This window comes from Aulonocara stuartgranti, assembly GCF_965226115.1.
Source record: "Aulonocara stuartgranti genome assembly, chromosome: 22".
NCBI classification, from domain to species: Eukaryota; Metazoa; Chordata; class Actinopteri; order Cichliformes; family Cichlidae; genus Aulonocara; species Aulonocara stuartgranti.
In genome coordinates this window covers 26,979,808-26,997,500 of record NC_138957.1, presented here as the reverse complement: position 1 = coordinate 26,997,500, position 17,693 = coordinate 26,979,808, and the positions used below count along the sequence as shown (strand labels likewise).

Here is a 17,693-nt window from a genome sequence, read left to right as displayed (position 1 = left end):
TTTGATCCGATGACGTGGTAGCGGGTTTTTTGAAGAGGGCCTTGTGCAACAGACAAGTTTCTAGGGGTTTATTAATTTTTAGCTTTCTATACTAAGTATTATTTCCTTATTGCCATAGAAGACCATTGTCTTACTCTTTGATAGAGCATTTCAAAAAGTCAAAACATTAATTTTTCCAACATGAAACAAAGAGAAAAATATAGAACATTAAAAATATAATGAGAGGAAATTTTTGATGTTAAATTAGAAGCATTGATTTAAAGTTGGGTTTTTTTGTTTTAGTTTGTCTTACCCTAACCTGTATAGTTCCTCCCTATGATTTGTTTTAAAGCTTTTAATTATTAATATACAAGGACAGAACTGTTTACAAGTCTTGGATCACCTCTCATTTCTTTATATTTTGCTTCCAGGGAGACAAACTTTCTCGTAATTATTGGAAATTTGTCTTAAGAGAAAGGCTTTCTGAAGATCTTTCAGATTTTTTCTTCGGACTGTTAAGGTTCAAAATTGAGGAAGGAGAGTACAAACAAGCAGGTCCAGAAGATCTTGGTCAAACAATGATTTTAATGACTACACACGTGTGGGAAGAACACTCTGTACGCAGACAGCAAGTGATCTCCGACTTAATCAAAGCATGAACAGATATTTTATACCATCAGGGCTTGATTTACTGACGCCCCTTCATGCGTCACAGACAGGATATATACACATACGTCAATATCAAAACAACCATGACTTTTAACACAGAACATCATCTTCTATTTTCATGGCCGATTCCTCCGGTCAACCTTTCAGTTCCTCTTTCTTGCCGAGAAGACAAGGACGGTTCCTCTTTTACCGAGACACTTTCACCGTTACAATCCAGACATGACTAATCTCTCTCTCCTCTAAATAAATCTAACTCATGTGTGTGTGTCACGACCTCACATGCTCTCTGTGTCACCTCTTCACCTACTAACTGTCTGTGTCTCGTCCTCAAATGCTCTTTCTCAATTCACCTGTTGCACTTCTGACCTTTCACTAGACCAGAGGCTCACTGAGACTATGTGTATGTCTTCTACTAAATAAATGTTTTAACCAAGAACCTCTACTAAAACCTTAATATAAAATGACCTGATATAAGTGTTTTGTAAGCATGTACGCAGTTTTAACCTTCTATAGCTCCAAGTCACTTGCACAATAGATTGTCCGGACATCGCGCCGAACAAAGCTTCCAACCCCCAATTAATTGACCGAGCTCCAACTCTTTAATAAGCACAGATATGCATTGTGTATAAAATAGTCATAACTGCACCTGAAATACAAGGTCAACATCATCATAAACATCTTAAGGCCATCTTAAAGCTATCTGTTACATTGTTAAAGCAATGATCATACTGCAGATTATATTATTAATGCAATGGTACTGATGATAATTATTTAACAATAGCAGTAAAATAATTTCCCTGCTCCACAGGACACTGGCTGCCCTTTTACTCATTTTCAGTCTAGTCCTTATCCGTGACCGATTTCAGAGTGATGTTTGTTTTCTTTTTCTTTCTTTTTTTTACACAAATTACACAAGATCCATGCTGAAAATCAGTGACAACTGGTCTTTTGGAATGATGAATCCAAATTGAAAATTTTGGTTCAAATCATCATTAATGATGATTTACAGAAGATAAAGACAAGGTCCAGCAGGTTTTGCCATAGTTTGAACCTGCTTTTCAGCTAGGGGTGTTGGGCCAGCTTGTTAAAAATTGATCGAATTATGAAAATAAGAACACACTGTTAGATTGTGATCCAATCTAACAGTGTGTAAACATACACGGCAGAACCGGTGACATCAACATGCTTTGCATCCTTTTATTGTCACACACGTTTGCTTCACAATGCACACAGAGCTGCAGCTCTCCCGCTGCCCGCTCAACATTACCACAACAACCCCAACCACAGGACCCAGTACAATATTTAAGTCGGCGGGGCGTGATTGCAGATGCCGTGCAGGTGCGTCCGCCTTCCCTGCACTGCACCGCAGGCCACGCCCTGCCACACAGTGTAATCCAACATGCTAACAAGTAACAGGAAATTCATCCAATTGGGAACAGCTTCACTTTTCACCATGACAGTGATCCCAAACACAGCGCCAGTGCAGTTAAAGCATTCCTGAAACACATAACAGAACATTGTCAGTCATGGATTGGTCTCCCCAGGCAACATCTAAAGAAGTTGGAATGTCCTTCAGGAAGCCTGGAGAACTATTCCTGAGAGCCTCGGAGAGTTCAGGCTGTGTTGAAGATGGGTATATTGATTTTTAAGCTCTTCAATTGTACAAACTCAGTTTTTGCTTTACATAGTGTGTAAACATTTATGTTTGGCTCCTTTCAGTAAGTTACTACACCTATTTTCCATTTTCCTGGCAAAAAACAAAGAATGACTTGCACAGCACTATACACGTAAATTCCCCACAATTTACACATACTGTTCATGAGCCTTGACCAGGGTATTAAGAGTCTTTTTATTTTTCAGTCTGGAGAGTTGCACTGGTAACTTTCCAAGCCTTTTCCCCCTAAGCTCCAACGTCTTAGCTTGAAACAGTATTTTTCAACATTTTTTTCTGATCCAGTATGGTCCATATCTCATTCTCTTCAGCCAATCTATCATGTGGAATGAGACTGACCCCATCTACTTTTGTCCAATTTCAACTAGTCCAATTCAGTCTGACTCACCCTAACCTCATCAGTTCACATTTTAATAATTTGACCTAACACGACACATTTAAACACATTAATCAGTCATTTTTCTCCAACCTCCCTACTTCTCTGATTCGGAGATGCAGATTTACATGTGTGCGTGCGTATGTGCGCGTAGGTCCGTGTCCGTGTGTGTGTAAAAAGATGGTAATGAGAATAAATTTTTTTGGATGTTAAGGAAGCCTAAAGAATTCAAATCACCATCAGCTACACAGGGGGCACTCATCTGAATTAAAGTTCTCTCAATTATTGATTGCTGGAATCACATCCCCATCTCTCTATGATACCATTACCCCTTTGACTATCATACTTTGTTCAATTCCTTGAAAACCTCTGCAAAAAATCGTCGCGTTATGTCTATGTGTAATCTCTCTTGGGGTTTAGCTGCGTGCAAATGTGTGCCAGTGTGCGCGCACAAAGGTCTAAAGTAAACCTCTTTTAGGGTTATTAATATTTATTAATGTGTGCTGTCAGAGAGGCAAAGAAACAATTCATTGCTCACATGTATTGCATTAAGTGCTTCATGACTTATTAATGGGCATGTTTAAGGTTAGAGAAAAGAAAGGAAAAAGAAAATAAGAGAGAAGGGCAAACTATAAATTGATTCCTCCCACAAAGACAAAAGTCTATTAAAGTCATTTGTAAGCTCATTGAAATGTGGATTCTTTGGCCTTTTACTTTTTATTCATTAGATGGCAAAACTGTTGGCATATCTCAAACTGTCAGAGTAATAATGAATTTTCTAAGAAAGATTGATAACAAGTTTTGCAATCATATTCCTATATTTATTTTCTAACTACCGATAAGCTCCTATGGCAAGCAGAGCACTTCTGCTGTTTTATATATTCCTACTATAGATGACCTTATTCTAACACTGTCACTCATTCGTTCAGTGTGTTTCTCATCTGTATGCATTCCATGCCTGTGTTTATTGTTCTGTCTATCAGTCAGTCTGAAGGAGTCTATTATCCCTCCCTGTTTAATGTCCTTTCTCAGTACAGTACATAGCCTACTGTCTTTCTGTCTCTCACACGCCATCTGTTTGTCTGTTGGTGTCTCTGTCTCTCCGAACAATCTCTCACAGCAGTTGGCGTACTGTGTCATCCACTACCCCCCACCCCAAGGACCTGGCATGTCACTGCATATCTATATCATAACACCTTGAAGAAATATGCCTCTGTGTGCGCGTGCGCGTGCATACATTTGCCGCCGTGTTTCATTTAATCGAGGCTCCCAGTCAGCACATAGGACAAATTGATCAGTTGGTTTGCCAGCTGTCCTGGCAGATCTCTCCTTCTGTCTCTCTAGTTCTCTAACCACCCACTCTCCTTTACTTCCACTGAAACTCTGATTTCCACTTAAATTTATACACCTTGCAATTTAAAGATGAGAAAAACCAAATGAGTACTCTTGAGTACTCTTCATTACAAGTATCTCCATTGTTTTGTTCAGTTTTTTGTTTTGTTTTCTCACCGCTGGATGCCTTTTAAACTAACTCCTCTTCTCCAACTGGCAGATGGCTTGTGGCCATGCTGACTGACATGACCTTCTCTGGCACTGGCTTTTGGCGACCCTTTGAATCCCTTGAAAATGACGGGCATCATGCAAAGCCAGCTCCTTTTGTTATCTGAGCTGCACATATTGTCTTGATACACCCCTATCATTAGACACACATTTCCATCGTGGGCCAGCGAAATGTCTATCCATGCTGAATTGAAGAGATAAGTCAGAACTGCAGCCAGCCATATGGCTAGCCTGCTTTTAAGCATGATAGGTAGAAAATGCAAAACCCATTTCTGTTCTCATAGATCTATGCATAATTTTGCCTTGATTTAGGTGCTATTCACACTTGATGTTCTTGCTGTGGTGAAGGGAAGGATAGTGGCAGCACAGTCAGGAACAAAGGGAGTCTACTTCAGTGCTGCTTGACCGGGTGTGTGTGTGTTTCTGTTATGTCCCCATGCTTGGCTGTGCTTTGAGCTGAAAGCGAGAGGCTTTTTTTTGTGTAATGACAGACATTAGAAAGTCGATTACGAGGTTCTTACAGCCTCGAACATGCCACACAGGGCTGTAATACACACATGCATACACAAAGGTATACAGGCACGTGCACACTCTCAGACTGGTCTGAGCCAGGGGAAGGCTTTTGTGTTCAATTTGCCTGTGTCACATACAAATATATCAGCATTACTGACTGTGTGACACAATACTGCAGGTGGGAAAAGTGCTGTCTTCTTAACTGTAATTTCCCATAAATCCCATAAATTTTATCACATAATTCAGACAGGGCACTGTTGCCTTAAATCACAGTTGATAACATGGTTCCAGGGTCTCATGATATCTCCTAATTCCTATTCAAGCTCTTCAAGTAAACATACCCAAGAATGTGAATTGAACATCTTTTAATGTTTAAGAATCTTTCTTGGAAATTCAGGGCCGGCGCAGGTGTGGCTCAGGAGGTAAAGTAGGTTGGAAGGATAGTAGGTTGATCACCAGTTTCTCCTTTCTGCATGTCAAAGTGTGTCGATGTTAGCGAAGGTGCTTTGATTTAGAAAAAATATGTGTATGATTTACTGAATGAGGCTTGTAGTAGAGTGCTCAGTTAGAGTAGAAGAGCACTATATAAGTACCAGTCCATTTACCATGTACCACATGGACTATTATGACTGGCTAACCCTTGCCAGCGTATCGTTAGCTTCAAATATTTCTGTTGGTAGTTGGTTTCCCCCTTTTTTTTTCTTTTTTTTTTTTTAATTTGTGTATTTAAAAGTGTGTAGTATCAGGGTAAGTAAAGCAACCATGTCTTATTTTGAGTCATATAAATAATTTTGAGTCATAATTTTCATGTTATAGCTTCTTTTGATTTAAAATGTAGGCCTCGATGACGCAGGTGTAGAAGCTTGTCAGCTACCATGTGGCAACCACTGGTTCTGAGGGTAAAATGTATATTCTCAGACTAGCTGCAAGTAGCTGGTACAGGTTGCTGGTAATTCTTCTGAAACTGATTGCTAAAGCTCCCTATTCACTTTCTGCAGCTGGTTGATGAGTGGTTGATGAGATTGCTGGCAGCCACTAGTTTGAAACTGGTCGCAAAGAAGCCTGAGTTTGCATGGCAACAAAGCAAAGACTTGCAGTTTACTCTCCAAACACAACTTTCACGTTAAAGCTAACATTCTCCATTCCTGGGTTATCTCGCACTTTTTCAAGTTTCACTACAGCTCGAAGAGTAAATGGTGATTATTTCTATACGAGTAAACTTGTACCATGCAAACTGCAGGCGACCACAGCAAACTGCTAGTGACCAAAGCAATTACAAGGAGCCTCTTTATAGGCGATTTCGCCTGGAGATAAACACCTAGCAACCACTCGTGATCTGGGTGTGGAATTCACATTTGTCCCTAGCAACTGGAGGTTGCCAGGGGGTTAACAACCAGTCCCTAGACTTGCATGGCTAAGGCCTTTGTTACCAAGTATTTCGTCCATAAATATTCTCAAAACCAGTATCTACCATCTGTAAACTAATTTAATGTCCACTAACTGGTTATGTCAATCACTAGTTTCTCACTCTGGGTAAAAATGAACATGCCTCCAAAGTTGGAACCTAACAAGACTGACGATGACGAAACAAAAAATGAGAAGGACAAAGAAAGGTATGAAAGGAATAAGAAAGAATAATGTGGCAGGAGAATGGAAAACGAGCAGAAGACTGGGAGAGAGGGGTAGAAAGCTCACTAGAGCTGTTAATGTAGACCCGCTGTTTAGAATACAGTCTCAGAAGAGAGGAGACCAGAGCATGGAGCGGTAGCTGGCTGCCTGATTTCACACCCATTATCACCTGCTACAAAAGCACGGCAAGTGGAAAATGAAACTGCATACAGGGAGAGTGTAAAATAAGCTGTTCTCAGTGAGTTTGAGTGTGTGTGTTTATGCACGCCCATTGTCACACTTGCACTGATAAGCTTCTGTTACATGGTGTGTACTCTTACACATGTAAGGTCATGAGTACTTATCACCTTTGTCCACGTTCTCACCTTTTGTATTTTGGTTCATGCATGCTTTGGGATAACTTCCAAATAAGGCGAAACAAGGGGAGAAAAAGCACAATGAAATAAAAAATCTTGGGCTTCGGAGCTTTGTGCCTGCACGATCCATTGGTTTTCTTTCATTTGCATAGCTGGTTCATTCCAGTTGCAGACTTTGATGCCATTTGCACAGGTCCACCGATCACATGTAATGTGAGAATTGTGTTTGTCAGATGGATTTAGCCAAAGTCTCCTCTACTTTTCTGCTCTAATCCTATCTTTTATCTCATCTATTCTTCACTGAGGTCTCACTGGCTTTTCTCATTTTTCTACACTCCTTCTTAATTTTCCCTCTCGTTCTTTCAAAGGCTTTAACGTGCTTAGTGAAATAGAGGCGCTTATGTGATTAAAAAAAGGCTCTAAACTGTTAGCATATCTGCAGAATTATCTTGTGAACGTGCAGTTCCTTGATATAGCAATATGTGTTTCATGTGTTCATTTCCCAAAAGGATATATTACATATATTTTTTTAAATGTATGTAATGTGATATATCACGTAATTTGGACATATCTGACAAACTGCTTTTCTTTTCCAGCGTGTCCACCTGGCTCTTACAAGATGTCGTCCAGACAGCAGGAGTGTTTCCCCTGCCCAGCCAACAGCGTCGCAGAAGAGGAAGGATCCATGGTGTGCTTGTGTGAGGAGGATCACTTCAGGACCCCTTTGGACAATCCCTCAGCGCCATGCACACGTAATAATAATAATATACTTGCACTTATTTATGTCTATATCTTCTTAAATTATATATATGTATATATATATATATATATATATATATGCTAATACTAGTTCTAGTCGCACCATATAACTCATATAAGATATGATATTGAAATTTTGCATAAAGTATAGATTTTTATGTCTGTAAGCCAATCAATATCTCAACCTCCCATTCAGCTTTTGATATAGCTGCAATTGTCATTTATCCATTTTAACAATAAAGATCCATTTTCTTTATGTCTTAAAACAACCTGTCCTTCACCCCGTACCCTTTCATCCACCTTTCCTTCCCCCCCAAGTCATGTTTCATCATCTTGTCCTCATCAACCCCATCTCCATGACTCATTCCTTGCACCCTTCACCTCTCCTTCACCATATACCCTTCATTGTATTGCATTCCATGTTTCTATAACCTTTCCCAGATTGTTGGCTAGGAGTAGGTCTCTCACAACACAGGATGCATGCCTTGTACTGCTCTGCTGATGAAAAAGTTGTGAAGTGTTTGTATAACTGCAAGCTTAAAAGATGAGAATACATAAGCAAATATCTTGGTCTATAACTGGTTAATGACATCTGTTGCCTCGTTGGACAATTCCTCTTTGATCTGGAATAAAGAATAAATCCAGTCTTTTTTTGACATGGTATTTAAAGTAAATTTTCTAAGGAAGACTTTTCCTCTGGGACGTCTGTGTCATTGTATGTTTGAGGGTTTTCTGTAAATGTAACCACTTCCAACCTTTGTCTATTAGTATCCAAAGCTATATATGAAAGCGCCTCTTCACCCAAACCATTTTCTTTGCCTCTTAACATTTATCCCTTTTATATCTCCCATCCATCTTTCAAAAAAACCCATCACCCCATTTTGCCATCTCTTTGCTTAACCTTTTGCATTCTCTCCATATTCTTCCACCTTTTCTCCTGACATTACAGATCCATTTTCTGCTATACTTCCATTATCTACATTTCCGCTGGACCCCCCCTTCTTTTTCTACCCCCTCCTTTTTGATGCCTCAACACCCTCTTCCATTCCCATCTCTCTGTCTTCTTAACTTGACCAGTCATCACTCTTCTTTCTAGCCACCGCCTCCTCGCATTTTCCTTACTCTTTATCCTTTCATCTGTTCCATCCATGCGTGTTATCATCCCATTTTTCTTCTCTCTGTCAAACCAAAATCTCATCCCTCTATCCTCGAGCGACACTCTATATCCTCATCCCTTTTCGCCACATATTATTTGTTCATTCCTCACCTTTTACTTTTTCTGACCCTTTCTCGGCCTGATTCTTCTTCACTATGAGGCCAAACAGAGCCGTACAGGTTGGCCCTATTGATTTCTGCATGGAAAACAGCCTATTGATTATAGCTTAGTAATTAGATGGAGGAATAATAGGGTATATATCCTGAAAGTATTCAGGACATAAATCCATAGGGTCTCTAAGTTAGTGCATGTGTGTTTATATACGTATTCACATTGACTTGTGCGTTAGTGCGTACACACATGAATGAAAGTGTGTGGTCATGCTAGCTTTAATGGTAAGTGCAGTGGAGGGGTGTAATTATAATATTGATTGCTGAGCTCACTGATCCTGTGTGATAATATTCATAGCAGCCTAATGACCACATTAATTACACTATAGATTCTGTAATTATGATAATCCCCAGATTCTACTAATCCACCACACTGTACATTTAGAGAAAGAGTTTGGTGAATCTAGCCTCATAAGAGTAAGAGAAAAAATTATGATTTTCAAAGATGAAGTGTTTGATATGTGCGCATTATTACGCCAGTGATTAAAGAACAACTGATTTTATTCTTCTCCCTTTTTAATGCTAGTGTAGTATCACGACCCTAATGTGTTTACCACACTGAGAATCAGAGACTGTGCACCTCATAGTTGCTTTAAGAATTCTTTTTGAAAAAGTTGAAGGAGCACAGAGCTTTAATTATAAGATTAAGCTTCATCTGTTACTTCATGACTCAACTGACTGCCATTGTTAATGGTGACGATTGAGTTTTTTCCATTAGAGCACACTGCTGCATTTCCCTTGGCAGCAATGGAGATGAAAAGTAGAACTTTAGAAATAGTTAATTAAAATTAGTCTTTAAATTCTTGTAAGTTTTGGCAGAGGAGAACTTCTGCTGACAGCTCCAGTTGTAACACAATAACTATTTGGAGAGAAAAAAAAAAACTGGAGACAAGATGCATACCATTTGTCATCAGATGTTTCTGCAATTAAATCAGCAAAATCGTTGTTTGAGAATAACTGCAAAATGATGTTGCTGCATAATAATTATTTCTGATTTTGAAGACTGCACAATTTCAATTTTCTCTGAAAACTTAAAAAACTAAACTTGTTGTTTACCATAAATGTGCAGTGTTATGCAAAAGTCTTGAGCTACTCCTCATTTCTTTATATTTTGCTAGTTAAAATATGAAATGGGTGCAGTGATTTATTGAAGTTTATTGATTGATTGAATAGAAACAGAGTATATCTGGCAAAAACAGAGTTCTAATGAGCTTTGAAGTTAATAGTTGGTATCACTACCTTTATTCTTCAACATGCCAAGATGATCCCACACTGCTTCAACAATGTTGAGGTTAGTGCTTCAGAGTGGCCAGTCCACGACTTCCAGTGTTCCAGTGTGTGTTTCTATACGTCAGCCTTTTTGTCCTGTTTCCCTTCTTTAAGAATTGGTTCTTGACATCCACATTTCCACTTATAACATTCTCGATGAGGCTTTAGTGAACACGAGACAGATCAACTAAAGAGCCTGATGTAACTCTCAGGTTGCGTGCCAGGTCTCTGCTGGATTTTTTTCCTATTTCTTGGGGACATGGCTTTTAGATCTGATGTGGATAGGTCTGTCACTTCTTTTTGTCCTCCATTTGTCCAGTTTTCTCCCATTTTTCAAGGATGCACTATATAGCATGCTGAGATATGTCAAGTTTTCAACTAAAAGTGCTTTGGGAATCACCTTGTTGGTGCAAAAATACTCTCATGCCTGTCAGACTATGTTATCTCTGGCATAGATGTCCCTGATCTCATTTGATGAGATTAACTAAGAGGGGGTAGCATATAAAGATAACACATGCAGTTTAATGACAATGGTTTAAAGGGAAATGCAAGTTTTTCTGTATTGTATCATATTTTTGGAGGAGTAGAGATTGAGTTGAATAGTGATGTGGATGGGCTATAGGGAAAAGGGAGTTAGAAGGTTGGGACAGGTTAAGAGTAAAAGAGTGGGAAGAGTTGTGGAGGTGAAGTTTTAACAAGAGGCACTCGCAATGTAAGATGGAAAGAAAAGAGAAACCTTAAGAGAGTGAGGGACTGCAAGGCTAAGAAAGCATGAAAGTGGACAGAGACGTGAGAAAGAGGCCCAGCTGTGTCTGCATCTACTGTGTGTGTGCGAGTGTGTGTGTGTTCATAATGTGAATGTTTTTTGGGCTTATGTAACCCTGGGCACCACGTGTGTTTGGAAGCGGGACGCAGCTGTGGTGTGTGACGTGTTTGATGGCACGCACAGTGCAGCAAACCTTCACTTATTCATTACACGCACATGCACACACATACAAGGATGTATGTAAAATTCATGACCTTTAATGGACCTGTGCTTTCAGTGAGAAGAGGATATGAACCAAAAGACACTGAATGCTGACTTAGTGATAGGATGGAGTCCTCTGGTCTGGCTTTTTACAGCCTTCTACTGGATCGTATATTTTATTTTTTAGCTGTTGCGGGGGTTCATTTAGAAGTGGTTTAACTTTAAATGACATGTTTACACAGTTTTTTGTTACCTCTGTCATGTACTGTATAATGCTGAACTTTTGATACACACAGCCTTTCAATAGGCAGCTCACATCACTGCCCCTCATATCAAATCAGACTCGTGTTCCGGGAGAGATAAAACACTTTCCATGGCAAGCCATCTTTATTCACTAAGAGTAAAGGGAGGGTCTGTTTCACACAGCAGATGACACCAGTACATAATGGAAAAAAACGCTAATCTTTCAGACAAAAGGGAATGTTATTCTATTCTTTTTTTTTTAATCAAATCCTGAGCCTTACCCCAAATATTTTCCTTCCTATATGAGCAATAATCCCTCCTCCGTCTCAGTCCAATACATCTTCTTAAAATATATTTTCAAACTGTCAAAGTATAATAATAATGCTACATACACTAATATTTCACAACAAGTACCTCAGATTTTCCCTCACCTATTTATGTAAAATGGTTCATATCACATCATATCACATCATTAAAATCAAAATTATTGTTCAAAAATTTATTTAATATGAAGGCAAAAGGTAAAAGTAACCTTCCAACACTGGCGCTTGATTATAATGATATTGTTGGTATAAATGCTTCTATACCCACCATAAAGCCTCTGGACTGTTGTATATCAAATTGCATGACAGTTCATTCAAATTGAGCACGCATTGTATTTTCTTACAAACTGCTCATGAGCGACCTGTGATAACTAATAAATCTAAATAATTATCTTTTTTTTTTCTTTCATAGGTCCCCCATCCCCTCCCAGAGACTTGACCTATACTCTGAAGCAGTCCACGCTGATCTTGGACTGGGCTGCTCCATCCGACACAGGGGGCAGGGTGGATTTGACCTACAGTGTGGGATGCCGGAAGTGCATCGGGAGGCAGTGTGAGCCATGTGGGGCTAGCGTTGGATTTGTGCCTCAGCAGGTTGGCCTGACAGAAAGAACTGTGACTGTGGTCAATCTTCTTCCCAACACCAATTACACATTTACTGTAGAAGCCTTGAATGGAGTGTCAGAGCTGCTGCCCAACAAGAGGTTCTACACACAAGTCAACGTGTCAACAAGCCTGCCTGGTAAGTTCCATTTCAACCTTCAAAAACAAACACAAACATGTAAATGGAAAACATTTAAATTGCACTTAAACGTGGCACACTCCGAAACCAAAAAACAAACGACAAAGAATGCACCTTTTAAAAGATATTGCATTTGTACTCCGTAGGGACCAACAAGGACACGTCTGACATCAGGCAACATTATGTGTGAAAAATAGATGAACTTTAAATAAACTTGCACTACATGCGTTTCCAGTTTTGAACACTTTTTAACTCCACTTGATTTTGACTGAATTTCTAGTGGTTTTACAAAGTTTATGTCATCATTTCATCTGGTCAGACAAATTCTACTACTTTATTCATATTTTCGACATAAGAAAATCCTCTAAAAAATTATTTTGACCCCATTTGAAACGTTTGAATGTTTTGCTTGGAAATAACGCATGCATTTTTTATGATATCACCACAATCCGCTTTTACTTCTGCACACAACAAAAAAAGACATACACACAGATCATATTTATGTGCATTTTGTACTCTGTAAAACCCACTGTGACCTTTGCCTACAGCAAAATGCAGATTTACTGACATGGCATTCAGAAGCAATGTGTATTCTGTAGTGATTTGAATTTCTGTGTATTCTTTGAAAAAAGCACAAACTTCAATCATACACCCTTATACTGACAATATGTCTGTTGCTGCAGACAGGGCAGAAATTCTCATTGGTAGGGGAGATCTCATTTTCATCAGCAGAAGTTTTCAGCAGGCCATTAGCCAGAGGCTTGAAAAGCACTTTACCAAGTAGCCTTGTCACCCAGCACCGCAATAGCACTCACTATTTGGAGGAGCTCAAGTGTGAAAAGACCAAAACACACACATACACACACTAAAGATGTACAAGCCTACTTTCTGGCTTGAATGCTGACAAACATTCTTTTGTAAACAAACGTACACATGACTGTGCATGTTATACCGCCGCGCATATCTTTGAAAATGTTTGAGATCTTTGTTTGCGAAAGCTGAAGGAAATATGAATGATGAACATAATGATGCAAATGAAACATAGGTGGAAGATGGAATGAAAGGTGCTGTACAACAAACTATCTGATGGAGAAACAATGAGAGTGAGAATGGCAGAATGTGCTTTTGCCATTAATTGGAAAGTAGCTTAGAGAAATGGGCTGAATGATGAATGCTGTGCAGCATCTGTGAAGGCTGCAGGACTTGCTATGAATTTCCAGGTATTAAGTTCAGGATATATACTGTAAGACTTTATCGTGGGAAAGTGGGTTAAACTTTTGGATAGTTGTTATATTGAAAGTGTGGTTTTTGACTGAGGCATGCATCTAAGAATAAAAAAGAGAGTATATTTAACCTCCTAAGACCCAAACTCTTCCATGGCATGCATTTTTAATTTCTGTATGATATTTGGGCATGTTGGGACCTGATGAATGTAAAAACAATGAATTTTGGGTTTTTTTTTTACCTGATATTTGTTTCTGAGAAAAATGAGATCCACATATGAGGACATTTGTTAAAAAATTTCGATAGAACAGTGGCAGTGTGATGTCCTCGTAAGTGGATATCAGGCCCTTGTAGCTCAAAATTTAGTATTTTGGTCTAGACAACCCAAAATGTGATGTCCACATATGTGGATGCCAGGTCCTAGGAACTTAAGGAGATTTATGTTGAGTGTTTAAAAACAAATGTGTTTCTCAGGATCTTCTTTTTTGGACCAGCTTAAACTTGTATATAACACGAGTGATGGGCTGAAGCACAGTTATGTGTATGAGAACAAAGCACTGACATCACTTACTTGATTTGGGAGCTTGGGAAAAATTTGTATTTAGTGAAGCTTGCATTCTACTGTTTTCTCATTTTCACTTTATAGTTGAACAATGCTTCAGCATTAAGGGTCAGACAAGCTCAGACTCATTCAGAAAAGAAATCTAGCAGACACAGAACAATCTAGACATCACATTTTAGGTTCCCTATAAATCTAAATCCATTGTTCAGTCTGTGTTTACCTGATTTCTCCATCCATGAAGTTGTTACTCTGCTCCTGGAGCCAGTTATCTTGGCAGAAGAGTGGACATTGTAGTCCTAATGTTCCACTCCTGGAAACAGTTTTCTCGGGGCCTGACAGGATTTTAGGGCCTCCCCAACCCGGACGAGATTATATAATCGCATCTTCATGTATTGGGATTAGCTTAGATCAGTGTTTACCAACCGTTGGAGCCACAAAACATATTTCACATTAGAAAAATCACATGGCACACCACCAAACAAAAATGTCACAAAAAGCATATTGATAATTTTTCCCTGCGCACCAGGCACAGTGGAGTTGATTTGGTTTGTCCCAACCACTATTCATGCTAGGGCCTTAATCTGGGTCGGAATTTTCTCTAGGACCCAGGTCAGATTGACTACTTTTTCTTTTCAAATATTTATCTGTTGCTATTACGCGCTGCGTCGTCTCACGGCATGACTATTATGTAATTTCTTCTTCGTCGTCTTCTGTTTTACTGGCAGTTGGCAACCAATTTCATTAGAGCAGGTAGTTGTACTGCCCTCTAGTGGAAGAGAATGTAATTGTTCTGCACCTTACTCACACCAGTCGCTTAGAGCAACCCAACCTTTTTTGCGCCACGGACAGGTTTATAATAATAATCTTCCACTGCACGCCTGATCATTTCTCACGGCACACCTATATGTGCTGTGGCACAGTGGTTGGGCAATACTGGCTTAGAGTTTCCTATCAGTGCCAGAAAACCTCTATAGGTGCCAAGTTGGCAGCTTTATCAGGTCCCTAAACTACCACTGCATTGACATAAGAGTAATTGCTCAAGTACCACCTAGTGGTTTAAATTATTTATTCCCCACAAAGCGGGAGCTCAAAAACCCTATATTTTTCTCATTATTATTGTCACTGAAGTGAAGTCGTTCTCCATGTTCCACCAAATCCTGTGGAAAAATATCTGCACACGTTTGCCAGATGTTGACTTTTCTTACAGGTAACAAGTCTAATTTGAAGAGGTATAGCGGTGAGGCAGCATACTGTCTCTTTGAGTTTGTTTGCTGGAAACATCTGCTCATGTTTTTATCCAGTTATTGCGATGACAGCTGATAAACTTCGCCAATGCCCACATGTGGCTGGAAAAGCAAATCGGTTAGTAAATGAAAATTAAAGAAGTTATAAGCAGCGCAGAGCTGTTGATCCCTCAAATTAAACCACACCCACCAAAAAAATCCCTCAGACAGCTAAAATCTGTGAACGTGACTAGCAAGTGACAACTTGGCCTTCTTCAGCTTCCTGCGTAAAATCCCGAACTCCAGGGTTTGGGATACTCTATCAGAAGTACAAACCTATGGTGAGCATTTTTTTCCTCATTGTCACATTTCTTTAAACCTTTCTCACTTTTATCTCCTCTGTCTGTCTGTCTTGTCAGCAGTTACCATGGCACTGATTTCTGGTTATTACGAGGTATTAAGGTATGAGTTGTGCGGCTAACCGTGTCGTCCAGGAGGATTGGACAAGGGTTAGGAGAGAGTGTTTTGCAGGGGTTTTAGAAGACTTTCTGTGACAGGGAGGATTTCGGCTGACATTTAGTGTGTGGTGTTTAATACTGTCTGTGAGACAGATGGAAGAAAAAAAAAAGTTCAAGTTCAAGTTCAACTTTATTGTCACTTCAACCATATACAGTTTAAAAATACACAGTGAGGCGAAACAACGTTCCTCCAGGAACCAAGGTGCTACAAGACAAGTTAGTGCAAAAAAATAATAATAATAATAATATATAATATATCCAGTAATAATATTGTGCAAAAGAGCATTTACAGGTTGGTGTGTGCGATGGTTTGGTGGTGTAGGTCAGTGTGTTTGCGCTTGTGTTGGTTAGTCAGTCCAGTCTCAATGTTTTGAGGTATTTGAGTTAAGCTGAGTGATAATGTTAGTGTATGAAAGTGTGTGAAATGTGCCACAGAATAATTCCTGCATTTTCTAGGAGAGCTACCCTCCGTTGAAAGTCCTCTGGGAGAGGTTTACCTCAAGGTCAATGAAGGATCTGCTCAGTTTTATCAGATAGAAGCGGAAGTGATCATTAAAATGACGCAATATTAAAACTTGACATACAAAGCCTGCAAACAAATTCAATAATGGTTCACTTGGTCTTATTGTCGCTGCATGATAAGTCCGGTTTTCATTTTGTTGTTCATCTGATTTTTATGTATCTGCGGGATACCGTCTGAAGTTCTGTAAAGCCAGGTCAGCTCCAGAATTGCAAAAAGCATTTCTGTATGGACCTTAGCTTTGTGTCCGCACCTGTGTGTGCACCTCCCCACCGAGACTTTACATATCAAAACTCGCCGACCTTTATAAATACTGCAGTAGGGATTTGGAACAAAGCTAGCACATGTCAGCAGACTCACACTCTGGCCTTTTTTTCTCTCTAGCCACCTCATCATCTCTTTATTACTTTGTTCTTTTTCTTAACCTCCTCCCTTCCTTTGTAAACCGATCTCTTCTTTTTTTACCCTCTATTTCCTCCCTCATTTCCCTCCCCACATCCTTCCCTGCTCTCCCCATAAGCTCACTATTCTTAGATGGTAATTTCTCTCCTACTCACTGCCACTCTTTCCGCTATCTTCTCCTTTTTCATCACCTGTCCTGACATGATCACCACTGCCCTCTTTTCCCCCATCTCTCTTCTTCTCTCTCTTAGGACTATTTTCTCCCACCTTTCCTGATTGCGCCATATTTGTTTTTCGGTGCAGAGTAAGCTTGTTAGCAGTGGGTGGCATTTTTTGACTGGCAGCTGAGGGTGGAGAAAGCCTGACAACTTAAGGGCACAATCTGAACCGAGCTGCTGAGAGAAAGTGCTGCTGGATACTATACCATGTTAACCCGCCGCCCCAGCCGCACATGCAAGATACACCAGGGGCAATTTTCATCTATAAAATGCAAACACAAGCTTCTCTCTCCCTCGCCCGCTTTCATTGGAAAATCAGAATCTTATGCAAATCATTAGAAACAGCAGTTTAGAGACTGTCGGTCTTTAAACCTTACAAAAACCGACATACAAATTGAATTCTTTGAAAATATGCAGTTGAACTGGATGCTTGCACATGCACATCCTCCCATGCAGATGGGGTTTTATCAGGACTCTCCAGGCCACCAGGGGGAAAGGGGAGTTTTGCATGGCGTGTCAAGGATGGATAATAGGGAAAAGGAAGAGTAGGGGATAGAAACTGGAGGGGATGGGACATGAGCTGGGTAAACGGGAGATCAATTTTCCCTAAGGCTCATGGGGCGCCATATCGAGGTGGATTAGG

General features: G+C 39.7%; 1 protein-coding gene and 1 long non-coding RNA gene across 2 annotated transcripts in view; one reads left to right on the top strand and one right to left on the bottom strand.

Annotated features, from left to right (window-relative positions):
- Positions 1 to 17,693, top strand: part of epha10 (EPH receptor A10) — a 161,753-nt gene that overhangs the window by 99,054 nt on the left and 45,006 nt on the right. Inside the window, exons 4-5 of the mRNA XM_082521704.1 lie at positions 7,351 to 7,506; positions 12,054 to 12,383. Coding sequence (XP_082377830.1) covers positions 7,351 to 7,506; positions 12,054 to 12,383 — 486 coding nt within the window. The remainder of the gene's footprint in view (positions 1 to 7,350; positions 7,507 to 12,053; positions 12,384 to 17,693) is intronic.
- On the bottom strand, positions 545 to 1,360 carry LOC309698963. Its single transcript, XR_014274224.1, has 2 exons — positions 999 to 1,360; positions 545 to 951 (listed from the first exon to the last, which is right to left on the bottom strand). It is a non-coding gene; the product is annotated as an uncharacterized lncRNA (long non-coding RNA).